This window comes from Cinclus cinclus, chromosome 6 (genome assembly GCF_963662255.1).
Source record: "Cinclus cinclus chromosome 6, bCinCin1.1, whole genome shotgun sequence".
Lineage (NCBI taxonomy): Eukaryota > Metazoa > Chordata > Aves > Passeriformes > Cinclidae > Cinclus > Cinclus cinclus.
In genome coordinates this window covers 1,869,092-1,883,518 of record NC_085051.1, presented here as the reverse complement: position 1 = coordinate 1,883,518, position 14,427 = coordinate 1,869,092, and the positions used below count along the sequence as shown (strand labels likewise).

At 40.1% G+C, this 14,427-nt stretch overlaps 1 protein-coding gene across 1 annotated transcript in view; it reads left to right on the top strand.

Annotated features, from left to right (window-relative positions):
* Nucleotides 1-14,427, top strand: part of HIPK3 (homeodomain interacting protein kinase 3) — a 62,776-nt gene that overhangs the window by 13,195 nt on the left and 35,154 nt on the right. Inside the window, exon 2 of the mRNA XM_062494263.1 lies at nt 2,073-3,168. Coding sequence (XP_062350247.1) covers nt 2,075-3,168 — 1,094 coding nt within the window. The 5' untranslated portion in view covers nt 2,073-2,074. The remainder of the gene's footprint in view (nt 1-2,072; nt 3,169-14,427) is intronic.

Below are 14,427 nucleotides of genomic sequence, written 5' to 3'. Positions count from 1 at the left end.
GCAAACTGGGATAACACACTAGTGTGTCCTTGAGAAGTTTCTTTGCTTTTGAAGTGTAAATGTTGTTTGAGGTTGAATATTCTACTTGTTTCATGTACGTGTGTGTCAAAAAGTAAGGGGATTGTGTTGTAAAAGCAAGCAAAGTAGTATTTAGTGGGAACCTGGAGAAGGTTCTAAGAAGAAAACCCCCAAGTATAATTTTAGTGTCTGTGGCAGATGTGGTATTTGAGTCATCCCAGAACTAGAGGAATGGTAAGGTGCTGATAGAAGGTTTGGCTTGGCCTGAACTGTGCAGGTGCCACTGGAAGCTCCAGAGAGGCTTGTATGTACATATTTTTTGGGGCAGTCAGTGAGGGCTGACTTTTGGGTATCTGAATTATGTGATCAGGCTAAGTGATTTATTTAAATATAATTATGATAGAAAAGGCAGTAGTCAATAATAATTCTTGCACACATTGTAATGGGGCATGTTGTTTAGGAGAGAAGTCTAGAGCTTGGGGAGTTTTTTCCTGTGTTTTGAAGTTAATAGTTAGTGTTAAATCCTTGGTGTGCAGCAGGAGGCTAGTGGCAGTCCCATCATGTTTGATGGTGGGAGAGCCCAGCTGCTGGCTGTTTCCTGGCTGTCTCCAGCTTTCTACATTGTCTGGCTCTGGGAAAACAGCTTTGGGAAGGAGAGGGCTTTGAAGTTTTCTTCTGCAGCTGGGTCAAAACCCATTAGAGGATTCTAAACTGAGGTGTTGGTATGATTATTTTAATTGCTGTTAAGATACCTAAATGTTCATTTGCATAAATCAAATCACAGCTTCAGAATAATTATGCTGTGCTTTTGGTTAGATTTCATTTGATCAGAATCACTGCAATGTCTAGCTCAAGTTTTATGTGACTCATCTGCAATTTAAACACCGATTACCAGAATTTTCATGTGCTTGGTATGATTAAGTGATCTAATTAAGGTATTATTGGTTTTGAGTTTGTCTCTGGGAGCTGATCAGGCTGGTATAAACCATAGCTTCCCTGAAACCTTGTAGTTACACTGGGGTCCATCCAGAGCCTTTTTCTTAGTATTTAGCTTAACTGCATGACAGACAAGTTTAAGGCTGGTGTTTGACAGGTCTGGCAGGGGACTCTTGGCCAGTGCATAGAGGACACCTGGAAGGTAAAGTCAGTGCCTTTACCCCAATGACTCTGTCACTGATACATGAATTTCTGCAACGGGGTGGAGCAGGGCTCAGGGAAAGCACCTGCCTTTGGTGAATGGATTAGGTTACTGTACATCGTAAGTTACTGGAACCTTGTTGTTGTTTATGTGTACATACTCATGCCCCCTAAGTTATTTTGGGCCCCATCACATGGCTTGATCACTTTCATTTTCATCCCAGTGAAATTCTTTTATCTGTGGCAGTTGTGACATTTGTCTGTTCTCGGAAGCCTGATGGTGTTTACAAGGAATAGGTTGGATACCTCGTGTAGCAGGTAGCACTGACTCACAATTAAGAACTTGTGAGTTATATGATATAAACATAATATATGTTTATTACTGCTAAACATGATTATAAATATTAAATATTAACTTTTATATTATTATTATTAAGTAATATAATTAAATGTTATTATTAAAACCATTCCCTCCCCCCAGATGCTTCAATACATAACCAGCACACTTTGTTAAACATCTGAATTGTTTTTTCAGTTGTCTTACTGAACACTGTGCTACTTTTGCATGTAGAAATGGTGGGAGGTTTTAAATGAAAGTTGAGTTTAATAGCACAAAGGTAGGACCCCGTGCTTGAAAAATGAGATGTAGTGCTCTGCTGCAGCCTGCCTCAGTCCTGTGCAACCAGCTAAAGCACTCAACTGCAGTAACCTGCTGCTGCTGAAATCCTCCTGTGGGCACTGGTAAAGTGCGAGGGCCTTGTTCTGGCCACAAGAAACCAAGTAGAAAACAACTTTAGACGAGCTCATCTGGAGAGCATAACTATGTCCCGATTTTTCTTTTTGAAGTAGCAGCTTCTGGAAAAGCTTGGAAATGTGCATAATTTTCACTTGTTTTTTCTTTTTCTCTCCCCCTGTAGGTATGGCCTCACAAGTCTTGGTCTATCCACCATATGTTTATCAAACTCAGTCAAGTGCCTTTTGTAGTGTGAAGAAACTCAAACTAGAACCAAGCAGTTGTGTGTACCACGAAAGAACCTACCCGCCAATCTATGTGAACGGTAAAAACTTTGGAATTTCTCCCCACAGGGTTAGTACTTTCTTTCAGACTAAAAACCCGTTTGATAGACCTCGAGGACAGAGCTTTTGGTTGCAGTCAAATGCTGTTGCTTTAAAAACCACTGCAGGTGCTACAGAAGCGTTGGCAGCGTGGGCGCAGCAGCCTCAGCTGGAGGCGCCTCGGGCTGGGACGCGAGGAAGCCGGTCAGATATCCTGGAAGGAGCCCAGCGATGTGGATTGAAGCGTAAGAGCGAGGAGCTGGATAACCAGAGCAGCACAATGCAGATCGTCGATGAGCTGTCCATCCTGCCTGCAATGCTGCAGACCGGCGTGGGCAACCCGGTGACGGTGGTGGCCACGGCCGCGGCTTCCAAGCAGAGCGGAACCAGCGGGGATGGAGATTACCAGCTAGTGCAGCACGAGGTGTTGTGCTCGGTGAAAAACACCTATGAGGTCCTAGATTTCCTGGGAAGAGGGACCTTTGGACAAGTAGTCAAGTGCTGGAAAAGGGGGACAAACGAGATTGTGGCAATCAAAATCTTGAAGAATCATCCTTCGTACGTGCGCCAAGGGCAAATAGAAGTGAGCATCTTAGCGAGGCTGAGCACTGAAAACGCTGATGAATTTAACTTTGTGAGGGCCTATGAATGCTTTCAGCACCGTAACCATACTTGTCTGGTTTTTGAGATGTTGGAACAGAATTTGTACGACTTCCTGAAACAAAACAAATTCAGCCCTCTGCAACTGAAAGTAATAAGGCCTATTCTGCAACAGGTGGCCACTGCACTGAAAAAACTGAAAAGTCTGGGTTTAATCCATGCTGACCTCAAACCAGAGAACATTATGTTGGTGGATCCCGTTCGGCAGCCTTACCGGGTCAAAGTCATAGACTTTGGGTCTGCCAGCCATGTATCAAAGACTATTTGTTCAACTTATTTACAGTCTCGGTATTACAGGTAGGTGTCTTTTATTTTGGTTTTTTTCACCTGTGGTGGAACAAGGTTTTAACATTTCTTAAAGTTAATGGCTTAAGTAATTACTCCTCCAGATGACTAGTAAAAATAATTTGGAAAAGATGTTGCCATTTTGAATGTGAATACTTGTTTTGAATGTTTTTATAGTGTTGTCTTTTTCCTGGAAGTATGTTTTGTGTTGCTCTCTGAAGTCATCACATACTGTTATTTTGAGACCTCTGCGACTGTTGAAAAGGAAAAGAAAAAGAATTGTCTTTCACTTGCTTGTTTAGGATGTCTTTCCAGCCTTCCTAACATGATGGATTTTTTTTCTGTAAGCAGCTGGACAGTGTACTAGAAGTGCCATGTTTCTATATCCTGTTGCCAAAGATTATGTAAATGCCTCTGTTTTTCTCCAGCACTTGTAAATATTTTCCCTAGTTTTTAGAACCTCTATTCTGACGGAGTGCCTTCAGCAGCTGTGGAGTTCAGTAAACTTCTGGAATTAGGGAGTGTTGGGATGCTTAAATGTTTAGGGTGATACCGGAAGGCCATTTAAAGTGATTTTTGGTATATGGTTGCATTCTACTTTTGCCTGAAAATGGATTCATGCTTTCAGTAGTTTTGTTTGGTTATTTTTTTAAAGCTTTCTTTGAATAGTTACCCAATCTGCCTGACATGTACAGATTATCAATATTTAGTCCTTTTGCTTTTCTTAAAAGCTAAGCTTGTTTTGATTGAAGATATTTCTCAGTTCTGCTTTGCATCATTGGCAGTAGTATGTGCTGTGGATTGCCTGTCTGCCAATTCAGAAAGAAGCTAGTAAACTAGGACAATGAGTACTTTGAAGAAAATTTGAAATATTTTACAGATATTCAAGCTGGAAATGAAGACTTCTGCAGTGCAATTCTAGGCTTGATGAAATTAGTGATTGGAGTTCATGCCAGAGGAATCTATTTTGTGACTGTAGCTTGTAAACAAGAATGCTTCATGTACAGTGCTCACATAGAATATTCTAATTCATCACCTGCACTCTCTATTACTTAATTGCAAACTGCAGCAGAGGATTTAAAAACTACACGAAGTTCATCAACAGAAAACTAAATTGGGAAATGTTATGGATTGATGCATGTCCACATTATACAAGAAAATATATGAGAGGGAATAAAAAATTAAGTAACTTGGGAGTTAATTTTGGTGTAAAAGCTGTATACACTACTTAGCATACTGTGGTTCAGCACAAATCAGGCCAGGCTTGCAAAGATGGCAGGAATTCTGAGAGGCTCTAGACAAGTGCAAAAGTCTTACCTTCAGCTGGTCTGTACAGAATCATAATCCAGCAGATACTCAAGATTTATGGTCTGAGAATGTTTCCCTACCTATTTTGACTTTTTTTTTTTATTTATTGAAGCAATTACAGATTATTGTGAGCTATTGCCATTTTTCCCTTCTCTCTCCCCAAGAACTGACAGAGGGGAGGCTGTGCACAGCCAGGCTGGGTGGTCCTATTGTAGTACTCCAGCCTCAAATAACTACTCAGCTTTTTTTTTTTTTTTGCCTTTTTTTTTTCCTGTTTCAGATGGCTCAGTAGACAAAATACTGTTCTTTTTTAGTTGCCTACCTAAAAATGTAGTACCTGTAGTTCTGTTTTACTTGGCTTGATGCTGCTTTGCAGCTCTTGATAGAATTCTGGCATGCTTATGGGGTTGAGCAGGTCCATTGCTGGCAGGATCACCCTGCAGCTCCTTGGCGTTTTGGATGCTTTTGTTGCACTCAGATGTGAGTAAGTGGGGTTCCCTGTGGATGTTTATTCAAAAATATCATCCTCCAAGAATAAGATAAGGTTTGTGGGTGCATATACTTGTCTTGCCTAAATGATGTTGAATGAAATGGACTTATATGGCATGGCACCTAAAATTTCCTAGTTATTAAGTTATACTTAAGTGCTTTGTAAGTACTCAGGCTTCAGTAGATCATATTCTTTGTTCTTTATAGTTTTATAATCTTTCTATAAAGTAGCATTCAAGTCAGTAATGTTTGAAAATCAAAAGGAAATAAAGAGAAGAAAAATGGTTAGGGTCCATCTACTTGATTTTTTTTTTTTAATATATAAATATTGGTTGAGATAATTTTGGGAAAAAACCCCCAAACAACTATACTTCAAAATTATTTTCAACAAAAGTTTTTGTTTCAGTGTGCTCGATTTCATCATGGATGCGTAGCTCTCTACCAGCTGTGTGATTCAGACTAACTTTGTGTAGCCTGGCATTTCCTCAAAATTTCTTTTTGTTCCATTGGAAGCACCAGACTAGTGTAAATAATAGCAGAAAATAGGGATTTGATTCAAAAGGTTTTAATATAGATAATGCTGGGGAAATTTGAAGCAAAAAGTCTTAGAGAAGAATGAGAAGGACCTCCAGAGAATTTGAAGAATCTTATTTTAAGAGAGATTTTTTTATCAATCAAATAAGGAGAAGTTACATATAAAATATAACTGTACTTAAATGCTATATGTACTAGAAGAGCCTGGGAGTGATAGTGCAGGTATGACCTGTTTGACTATGACCTGTTGAAACAAGTTTTACAAAACTGAATAAAGAGAAAAGGTAGTTTGTTGGGGTTTTTTGTTGCTGTTTTTTTTTTTTTTTTGGTTGTTGTTTTTTTGTTTTTTCCTCCCAGTCTGACTATTGCTTCTGGGTTTTTTTGTTCCTGTGACCATAGGGAGCTAATGATTGTGAGAATGAAGAATGCCCCAAAGTCCAGTGTTAGGGTGTTTATTTTGAATTCTACTATCACTATTTTGCACTTGTAAGAGGAAGTGAGTAATGATTTGGAAAAATGAGTAATAAGAGGATTAGGACTTAAGGAGGGGAACATAATGTAGCCAGGTGAATGGATAGTGGACTGACTTACCCTAGCCTGTAACAGAAGGACAGGTGACCTGGTGATGACTGTTGGAGATGTTAGGGTACTTTTGTATGAGGAGAGGTCCTGAACAAGTGAATTTTAACTGAATTTTAAAAGGGTAGAAGCTAGCAGAAAATTGGAGACTTTATGGAGCAATAATGACTTGATGTTTTCCTGTTTCTGTTTCAGCTTTGTCAAGCAAAGAGAAAATAAGAAAATGGTTAAAAGAAGTATGAAAAATAGATTTTGACATTTTGTTACCTTTTGGAAGCTCCTGTTTGTTGTATTGCTAGAAATTGTTGAGTATGGGTGTGAATAAATACTAGCTATGATACACTGTCTGAAGTCACAGATGATTTTTTAATTTGTTTTAAAGATCAGTTGTTATTCTCAATGCTCTTTTCCCTGAAAGGAAGTGTCTGTGCTTACATGCTCTTTTTATGCTGGTCTGGATTTTAATAGCTGTGGACTAGAGAGATCTGGTATTTGAAGCCCTTTTCTGCTTCTGGCCTCACACTCTAAGACTGCTGACCTTTTATGAGTGATCTAAGGAGGTAAATAACTAAGCAGTGTGTACATTTTCAAAGGAAAATACCCTTACGTACAGCATAGGTGACCAGGCTTTTATCATTTAAGGAAATGGTATGAGAAGTGGCTGTCCTTTTGGTCAGCTGCTCCCCAAATCACGAAAAGGGGAGTGTTGCATCCCAAATGGAAAGCAGTGCAGGATGTGGAGGAGGAGAATCAAAACATCTGTTTCTAAGTCAGGTCTCTTGTGCTCATCTGGCGAGGCAGAAAGTTTTCCCAGGGCATGGTGTTTCTCTGTGGAAGTGATTTTTCCCTTGTTTTGCCTCTTTCCTGAGGTGAGGTACATTTGGGAAAGCACGTATGAGAAGAGAGGCTTCAAAAAGGCTGTCTGCAGTGGGCAGTAGCCTCCAAGAGGAATGGAGTGAAATGGTCAGGGTGGTGCTGCCCATCTGCTTCAGAGAGCCAGGCTGCCTTCCCTTCTGTTGCCATGGGAAGCAGTGGCCTTCTCAGTGTACTGCATTCAGAGGCAGCTCTTCAGGGAATTACTGCCTAATCTTTTTTCAAGGGGAATCACCTTTGGTTTGATTTCATTTGGGTTGTCTTCCTAAGGGGATTTTGAAAATGAGTCTCCAGTAAACCTGACCAAACTCATCATTCATAAAACCTTCTAATATTGTGGATCTGCCAGTAGTCATTGCAGGCGTAGGAGTGAGTGTGCTACTTCATTGCAGGCTCCTGCAGCACAGCCCCCAAAGGGAGATGAACAGTGGCTCATCATCAGCCCATGTAGCTACCTCCATGGTTATTTCACCTCCTGTCTCCAAAGAGAACATCGTCATCTTTGTGCTGTGTCAGATTATATTGCTGGTAGAGTGCAGCTGGAGGGTTGACTGAAAATGTGGTTTGAGGATAAGTCCTTGGTTTCCCGTCCAAAGGATGTTCCTTTTGGCATCCAGGAGTCTGCAGGCAAACTGTTGTTTAGCACAGCCAAATTCATTGGGAAAACAAAGCGAGTGGGAAGCAGTGTAACTGATCTCCAGATTCAACTGGGCACCAGCTGGACCCTGTAGGCAGGTGGGCAACTGCAGTGATGTGGCAGAAGGGAAGGTGTCTGGTTAGTGAGATGCTTGTAGCTCAGAAATGCTTTTCTGTTCCACTGGTGACAGCAGTAAGAAATGATCCTGGGTATTCAAGCACTGCACTCATAAGGCAAAGCAAGTGATGTGAGTAGATGCACTCAGTGCAGTCACCCCATTCCAGAACTGGAGAGTGATATTCTCCCTCCAGCCTTCCAACTAAGGGTAGTTGCTGATCAACAGACTCGTTCCAGACGAAATGCCAAATGTCAATAGTGTTGCAATGGGGCTCAGAGAGATGGAAAATTGCTGTTGGATGTGTTCCTGGTGGATGACAGCAGGCTTTTCCCCTTCTCCTTCTCTTACCCTCCTCTCCCATGAAGATCAGAGAGGACAGAGGAAAAGTGATAATAATTGTGCTCTGTGGTCACGACACTGTTTTCACTTGCCCAGTCAGTTCTGCTGCAGCTCAAAGAGTGATTTGGTCTGATATGGGCTCTTCTGTTTTAAAGGGTTTTGGAAGAAGAATAAAGTAGTTGAGCTGTGTGGTTTAATTACTACCCGTGGGTTGGGCTCAGCGAGGGCTCTGTGCGTGCTCTGAGGCTGTTGCAGCAGGACAGCTTTTTATTTATGACTTTTGCAGCTTCATGCTAAGTTTCAGAATAAACCACCATCAGCTTATGCTGGTTTTTTCCCCCCTCAAATTTATGCAATTTACTTGGCTTCTTGTTCTCCTTTCTTACATGCATTCCTTCAAAATTAGAAAAAAAATTCTCATGGCCGTAAATTCCCGGAGAGGCTTGTTTTCTCCGTGGCCTTTGTAACTTGGTTAGACGTGGTCCTTGTCACTTCAGGGGCTCCTGAGAACCCGGGGTGACAGTGACTCTCCCTGGAGTGGGTTTTGGGAATTGAATGTTTTCTCTCTGTAGGTTGGGGCTGCCAGCAGGATGGGTTGTTGTGACTCAGTAACACAGCCCTTGCATCCAAGTAACTCGAGGATTATCTTCCCCTAATATCAGATCAGCATACAACTTCTGTATGTTTAAAATAGCAGTAAAAAACCTGTATTCAAATAAATATCTCTCTTAATACAGCTTTTCTTTAAAGCAGTGAGCAAGGGGAGAAGTTGTGCAAAACTGGCATCTCGGGAAGTAACTGCCTTTCAAGTTCACTCATTGCTGTTGCATAGTTGAAGCTTCTAAATGAGCTTTGTCTAGACTGGGGTGTCTCAGACTTTTCTTTCCTTTCACAATGCCTAACATTCTTGCTCAGTATTTATTAAATTTTGGGGTTGATATGTTTAAATGAGAGGCAAAGCTCTGTTAATCAATTGATTTTTCTGTCGGTTTGGGGAGCGTGGTGCGAGATCAAGCTAAAAATGCCTCTGTAAACAGCTTACACTTCAACATGCTTGCAGATGTTATTCTATCACTTTGAACTGTGCATCACTGAAGTGTATTGGGATATCTTAAAATAGTCAGGGGTGGTGGCCAGAAACGGTAGACTTCTATAGATGGTGAGGCTGTTTTGCTGCTGCAGTGAAATAAGCCAGAAGTACATGCTGCTGAGGTCGTTCGCTTGCTCAAGGTCAGCCTGTTCAAAGTCAGCTGCTCTGCTGTGAGCATGGTTACTGTCAGTGCTATATGTGAGAGAGTCCTGATAATGTAAGGAATTGCTATTACAAGTGAATTGGGACACTTCACAATTTTTTTCCCCCTCTTTCAAGTCGCAGAGCTGCGGCTGCTGGTTTATTTCCTTATCTGAGTAAACGGAACTTAATGTCAAGATAAGCTTTTGTGGCTTGTGTCTGTGAACAAATTGTTTTATTGATTTGGCAAGACTTTGTTTGTACTTTTTGCATTCTGTTCGTTAATTGTTTTATTGAATTCCTGTTTTAAACTTCTACTTCATGATGAATAGGACCTTACGAAAACCATTCCGAGTATCATCCAGGAGTGGCAATCTTAGCTCATCACTCGTGTTTATGTAGCTATTTGATAGCAAATGTATTTTCAATTCTCTCATTACTTTGTAGTCAACATAACAGAAACATAATGTGGTCTCTAGTACCTTATTATTCTCTGTTCATAGAAGCAGAAAACAAGAGTAGATTGTTTGATAATGATGTGGGCTTTTGGTTTCATGTTTGGGATTTTCTTCTTAAATTCTGTAGAAACGAGTGTCAGGGTTACTGTAATTTTGAAAGGGGTTTTTTTGTTTGTTTGTTTATTTTTTTTTTTTTTTTTTAAATCCTCTCTGAAGATCCAGAGGAGAATCATGGGGATGGGAGTAGATGAGATAGCATCCAGCCTTCACTTTGGTTTTTTTTCCCTGAGCTAGAGATTTTCTGAGTAACATAATCTGGGATAATACATGAAGCATTTGAAGGTACCATGTACCTGCTAGAGATTCTAGTCATGTCAGCCCAGATTTCAAGTTAATCATGATCACTGAAGCAACAATGTAAATCAGAGTTCAGATGAGGTTTCTCCTAGTCTTTAGGTTGCTTCAGTTGAACAGAAGGGAAATTCTTTCATGATTGTCAAGGCAAAAGAGCTCTTGCTTCTTGCTATATTTAATTTTTGCTGAGATTGAATGATAGACCTGTTTGCCACAGCTAAAGTTTTGGGAAGCAGCTTTTATTTTTCACACATTAAAATAGGTCTACTGAAATGCGATCCTTTATTTTTTCACTGCGCTGATATTTAAGTCACAAAGATCTGTTCATCATACATCTGTGTGTTTGTGAGCGTGGCTGTATCAGATATCTCAGCTGCAGAAAATGTCAGTGGTAGCTGCAGTGCTGTATTTGTAAGTATTGTGACAAATTACTCCCACTGGGCCTCTCTTGCAAATATAACAGTGCATTCCTGCTGTAAGAGCAGGTAGTACTAGGTCTGAATCAGTGTGATGGAAAGCCAAGCCTTGGCTTCAAGGGAGAGGTGTTCTGTGGGTGAAGGCTCCTTCTGCATCCATGGCATCCACCAGGACTGAAGAGGATGGAGCAGACATGTGGGAAGACTAGAAAATCAAGAGTAGACCAATATGTGAATGTGTTTAGGACACTTAACACTCACGTGGAGTCACACCAAAGCCAGCAATAAAATACTAGGGAATTAAAGAGCAAAACAATGACAAGAGAAGAAGCCTCTTGTGAATTCAGGCACTGATTGTGTGGAAACTGATCTGGTGTCTGGGATAAAAACTGTTTGGGGTGTAATTAGGTAAAATTAAAGTTCGTATGAAAATAAATTGCCTGAAATGTCTAGACTGTTAGATTTTTAGATTTTATACTGTATATTTATTTGAAGGTCCTTGGTTCTACAGTGCTAGCTAATGGTTGGGTGGTTTTTTTTTTTTTTTTTTTTGGACTGTTAATAAAACAGCTTCTAACAAGTGAAAGGGAGTTAGAGGGCTGGGAGAAACAAACCAAAAGCATTTCACAGATAAGATTTTCAAGCAGTTGCATTTTGAGACCATGATGTTACCTTAAGAACATTTCCCCCTTTGTAAATACCAAGGATATTTTGGTTGTCCCAGGACAGTGCAGCAGTCTCTTGCAAAATATCATCTCTTTATGTGGTTACCTTTTTTCAGAATTGCACCGTTGAATTTTCATTAGTATTTTGAATGCCTTCTTGAATGCTTTTGAGAATTACAGGGTCTTACCCTGGTAGCAAATCTTTTAAGTATTCGAAATGTTTAAACTGCCCAATACTTCATGATGCAATCTTTTGCAAGAGTACACTTTATTGTTTCAAGTGTAGTGCACATAACATTTTTTAATGTTGAAGATTCAAAATTAATGTGAATTTTAAATCTATTTTAATTGCCCAAAACTGATTCTAGGTATGGAATCAAAACTGATTTTAGCATTATTTTTGTTACTTTCTTTCAATAAACTTGAAACAATAAAGATAACTTTCAAACATGTGCAGTTCATGGCTTCTTTGAAAAACTGCTGGCATCACCTCATGTATGTACAAAGCTTTTGTATAAATATAGCACTATTCAAAGCTTTTTTACTACATATTATTATTGTTTTATCAACTGAAAAACTGCTAGGGTGTGCTGTGGGTCATAGATCAGTAATAGCACTTGATACTTGCCAAAAAGTTATGTTGGCAAAAGCCATGTTCCCACTAATAGTGTTTGGGTGTTGTTCTCAGTGCCTTTTTTGACTCCCTGTTAATGTTTAAATTTTTGAGCTCCTGATTTTCTCACTCTTTCATCCAGGCAAGACCTAGTTTGTTTGTTTGTTTGTTTTTTTGTTTGAATATAAATTATGTTGCATGTCTACACGTTTTGTTGAGTGTTTTTAATATCTTGAAGTATTCTTCAAGGATACAAAGAGTACAATGCCTCCCCTGAACCTCTTCTCCAGGTTAAACACATGCAGGATTTATGTTCCAGACCCTTCACCAGCTTTGTTGCCTTTCTCTGGACACACTCCTTTGTCATGCTGGCTCAGCACTGTGTGGAGATGCAGCTGGTTTTGGACACTTCACCTCTCTGCAAAAGTAGCTAGAAGTAGAGCAGAGGGCCTCAGCATTTTTGGTAACAAGAGCTGGAAAGTAGAACAGGAGGATATAATTTGTAGATTATATGGTGTGGCTGCTGACTGCTTTGGTTTTCATATAGCCTTGAATTATTTCAATGATTTCCAGTAAGAAGGTAAATTGAGAGCTTTCCTGTGCCCAGAGTAGCTGGGACAGCTCTGTAGTTGATGTCTGTGACTGTGCTAACTTCTGCAGAGAGAAGCACTAGAAAAAGTGGAGTGCTGAACTGATTCTCAGTTTATTTCTGCTGCTTTTTAACTGGTCTCTTGGCCCTGCCATGAACTGTGAGTCTTCTCTCCCCAAGTTGGCAGTGATCTGTTTTTTTTTCTGACCAACACTGCTTCCATCCCTACTGTTGTGTCGCTTCATGTAATTTTCCTTTTTGATGTAGTGTTTAATATAGGCAGCAGTTGTTTAGCTGCTAAAAGCCTACAAAAAGAAAAGAGAAACCAAGTGATATTTAACAAGGGAACAACCCTGCAGGGTATTACATAGTAGGATAATTAGGAATTAGCTTGTGTCATTAGTGCCCCAATACTCCACCCTGCCTGCGGAAAGACTGTCCCACAGGGGTGGTTGCTGGTGGAGTGGTGCCATGTGCTATTTGGGATATTCAATTTGTAGCCATGTTGTTGCCTTCCTGAAAGAACAACCTCAGGGTTGCCTAAGACAAATTAGCACTAATTTTGTTCCACTTAATCTCTCTATGCACTGCTTCTTCTGAGATTATGATTATTAAGCATCTACATATATAAAGCACCTTTTCTTCTTCATGTGTCTGTCTGTAGCATCATTATTAGACAAATATCATCAAATGACTCCCCACTGACTCTGTTCTAGCATAGAAGTGTCTGATATAAAATTAAAAGAGAAACCCCCAAATTTAGTCTAATTTTTAGTTTACTAAATTGGATTGAGGTAATGCCCATACATGGTTTCCTGTTCTGCAGGTGTTTTTAAACACTTCACCATTTTCATTTGGTATATCCAGAAGAGTGAGCCTATGTGAGAGCACTGACTCTCTCTTGCAGGCTTGTGTGAAATAATGCTAGTGAAATACCCCTTCAACCACTTTTTTTACCCAATGCATATAGGTCGCATTCCTCCAGGATAACCAATCTGGATCCATGTAACCATTTCAAAGGTGGTGGTACCTGAATATGGAATGCCAAATGCATAACAACAACCTCAGCCCTTCCTTCTCCTTTACTGACACAATGACAATTCTAATAGAGTTAATTACTTTATAACACAAGAGACCTGCAATTTCCTAGTATTAGCATGGTCCTTGTTTTGGGTTTCCATATGTTTCTGATGGTGGGTGCCAGGCTTGAATTTCAGCTTTGCTTTTTAAGGTTGGAAAGGTATTTTCAAAGATTTCTCTCTTTTTTCTCCGTTTTGGCTATGCCTTAAGAGATAGCTCTTTCCTTCGTGACACAAACTTAACATTTTATAAAGCATGTGATTTACATGCTTTGAGGTAAAAGGCAGTACACAGGTTAGTGCGTTTTAGTAAATCAAAAAGTACAAGTGGTTTAACAGCAGTCGTTGGAGTGGACTCATTCTGCAGTTTTTAAGTTGCAGTGATGTAGCTTCTTCTGCATGAGTCAGTGTCCATTTAGTTCCTCTTAAAGATTCTTCAGATGTTTTGAGATTTTAATGAGAGAATAGTTACAGATAAATTTCTGAAATGTCTCTGTGTGTGTTGCACCTCTAACTTTCCAGTGGTTGAGCTGTGAGGACAAGCAAAAGCACCATCTTTGAAAATGGACTGTGATCAGCTTTTTGGAGGGGGCATTTGGTGGCCTGCACTTCTACTTCTGAAATGGGTACTGCAAGAAACTCCTGCAATAAGAAATCTGGTGTTTTCTGGGTGGGTGAAATCTAGTGGGGATTTTTGGAAAAACTGCAGAGCTGACCTCTGAGCTTTTTTTTTTTTTTGTTTGACTGATTAGTGTGCATAAAATGTGCCTTTGTCCCACACTGAACCTTCAAATCTGACAGGAGATGCAAATCCCCAAGGTGCCAGTGCCAGAGGTATGAACAGCAGCTGCAGAGTAGAGGGAAGATTCAAGCCAGTGACTCCTGCAGGGTGAAAAGGAAGAAGCTGGTAGTTGTCCTTGCTGTTTTGCAGTAGCTGTTTGGCAAGTGTGCATAGCTCTGGACTAACTCAGTGACACATGTGCTGCCTT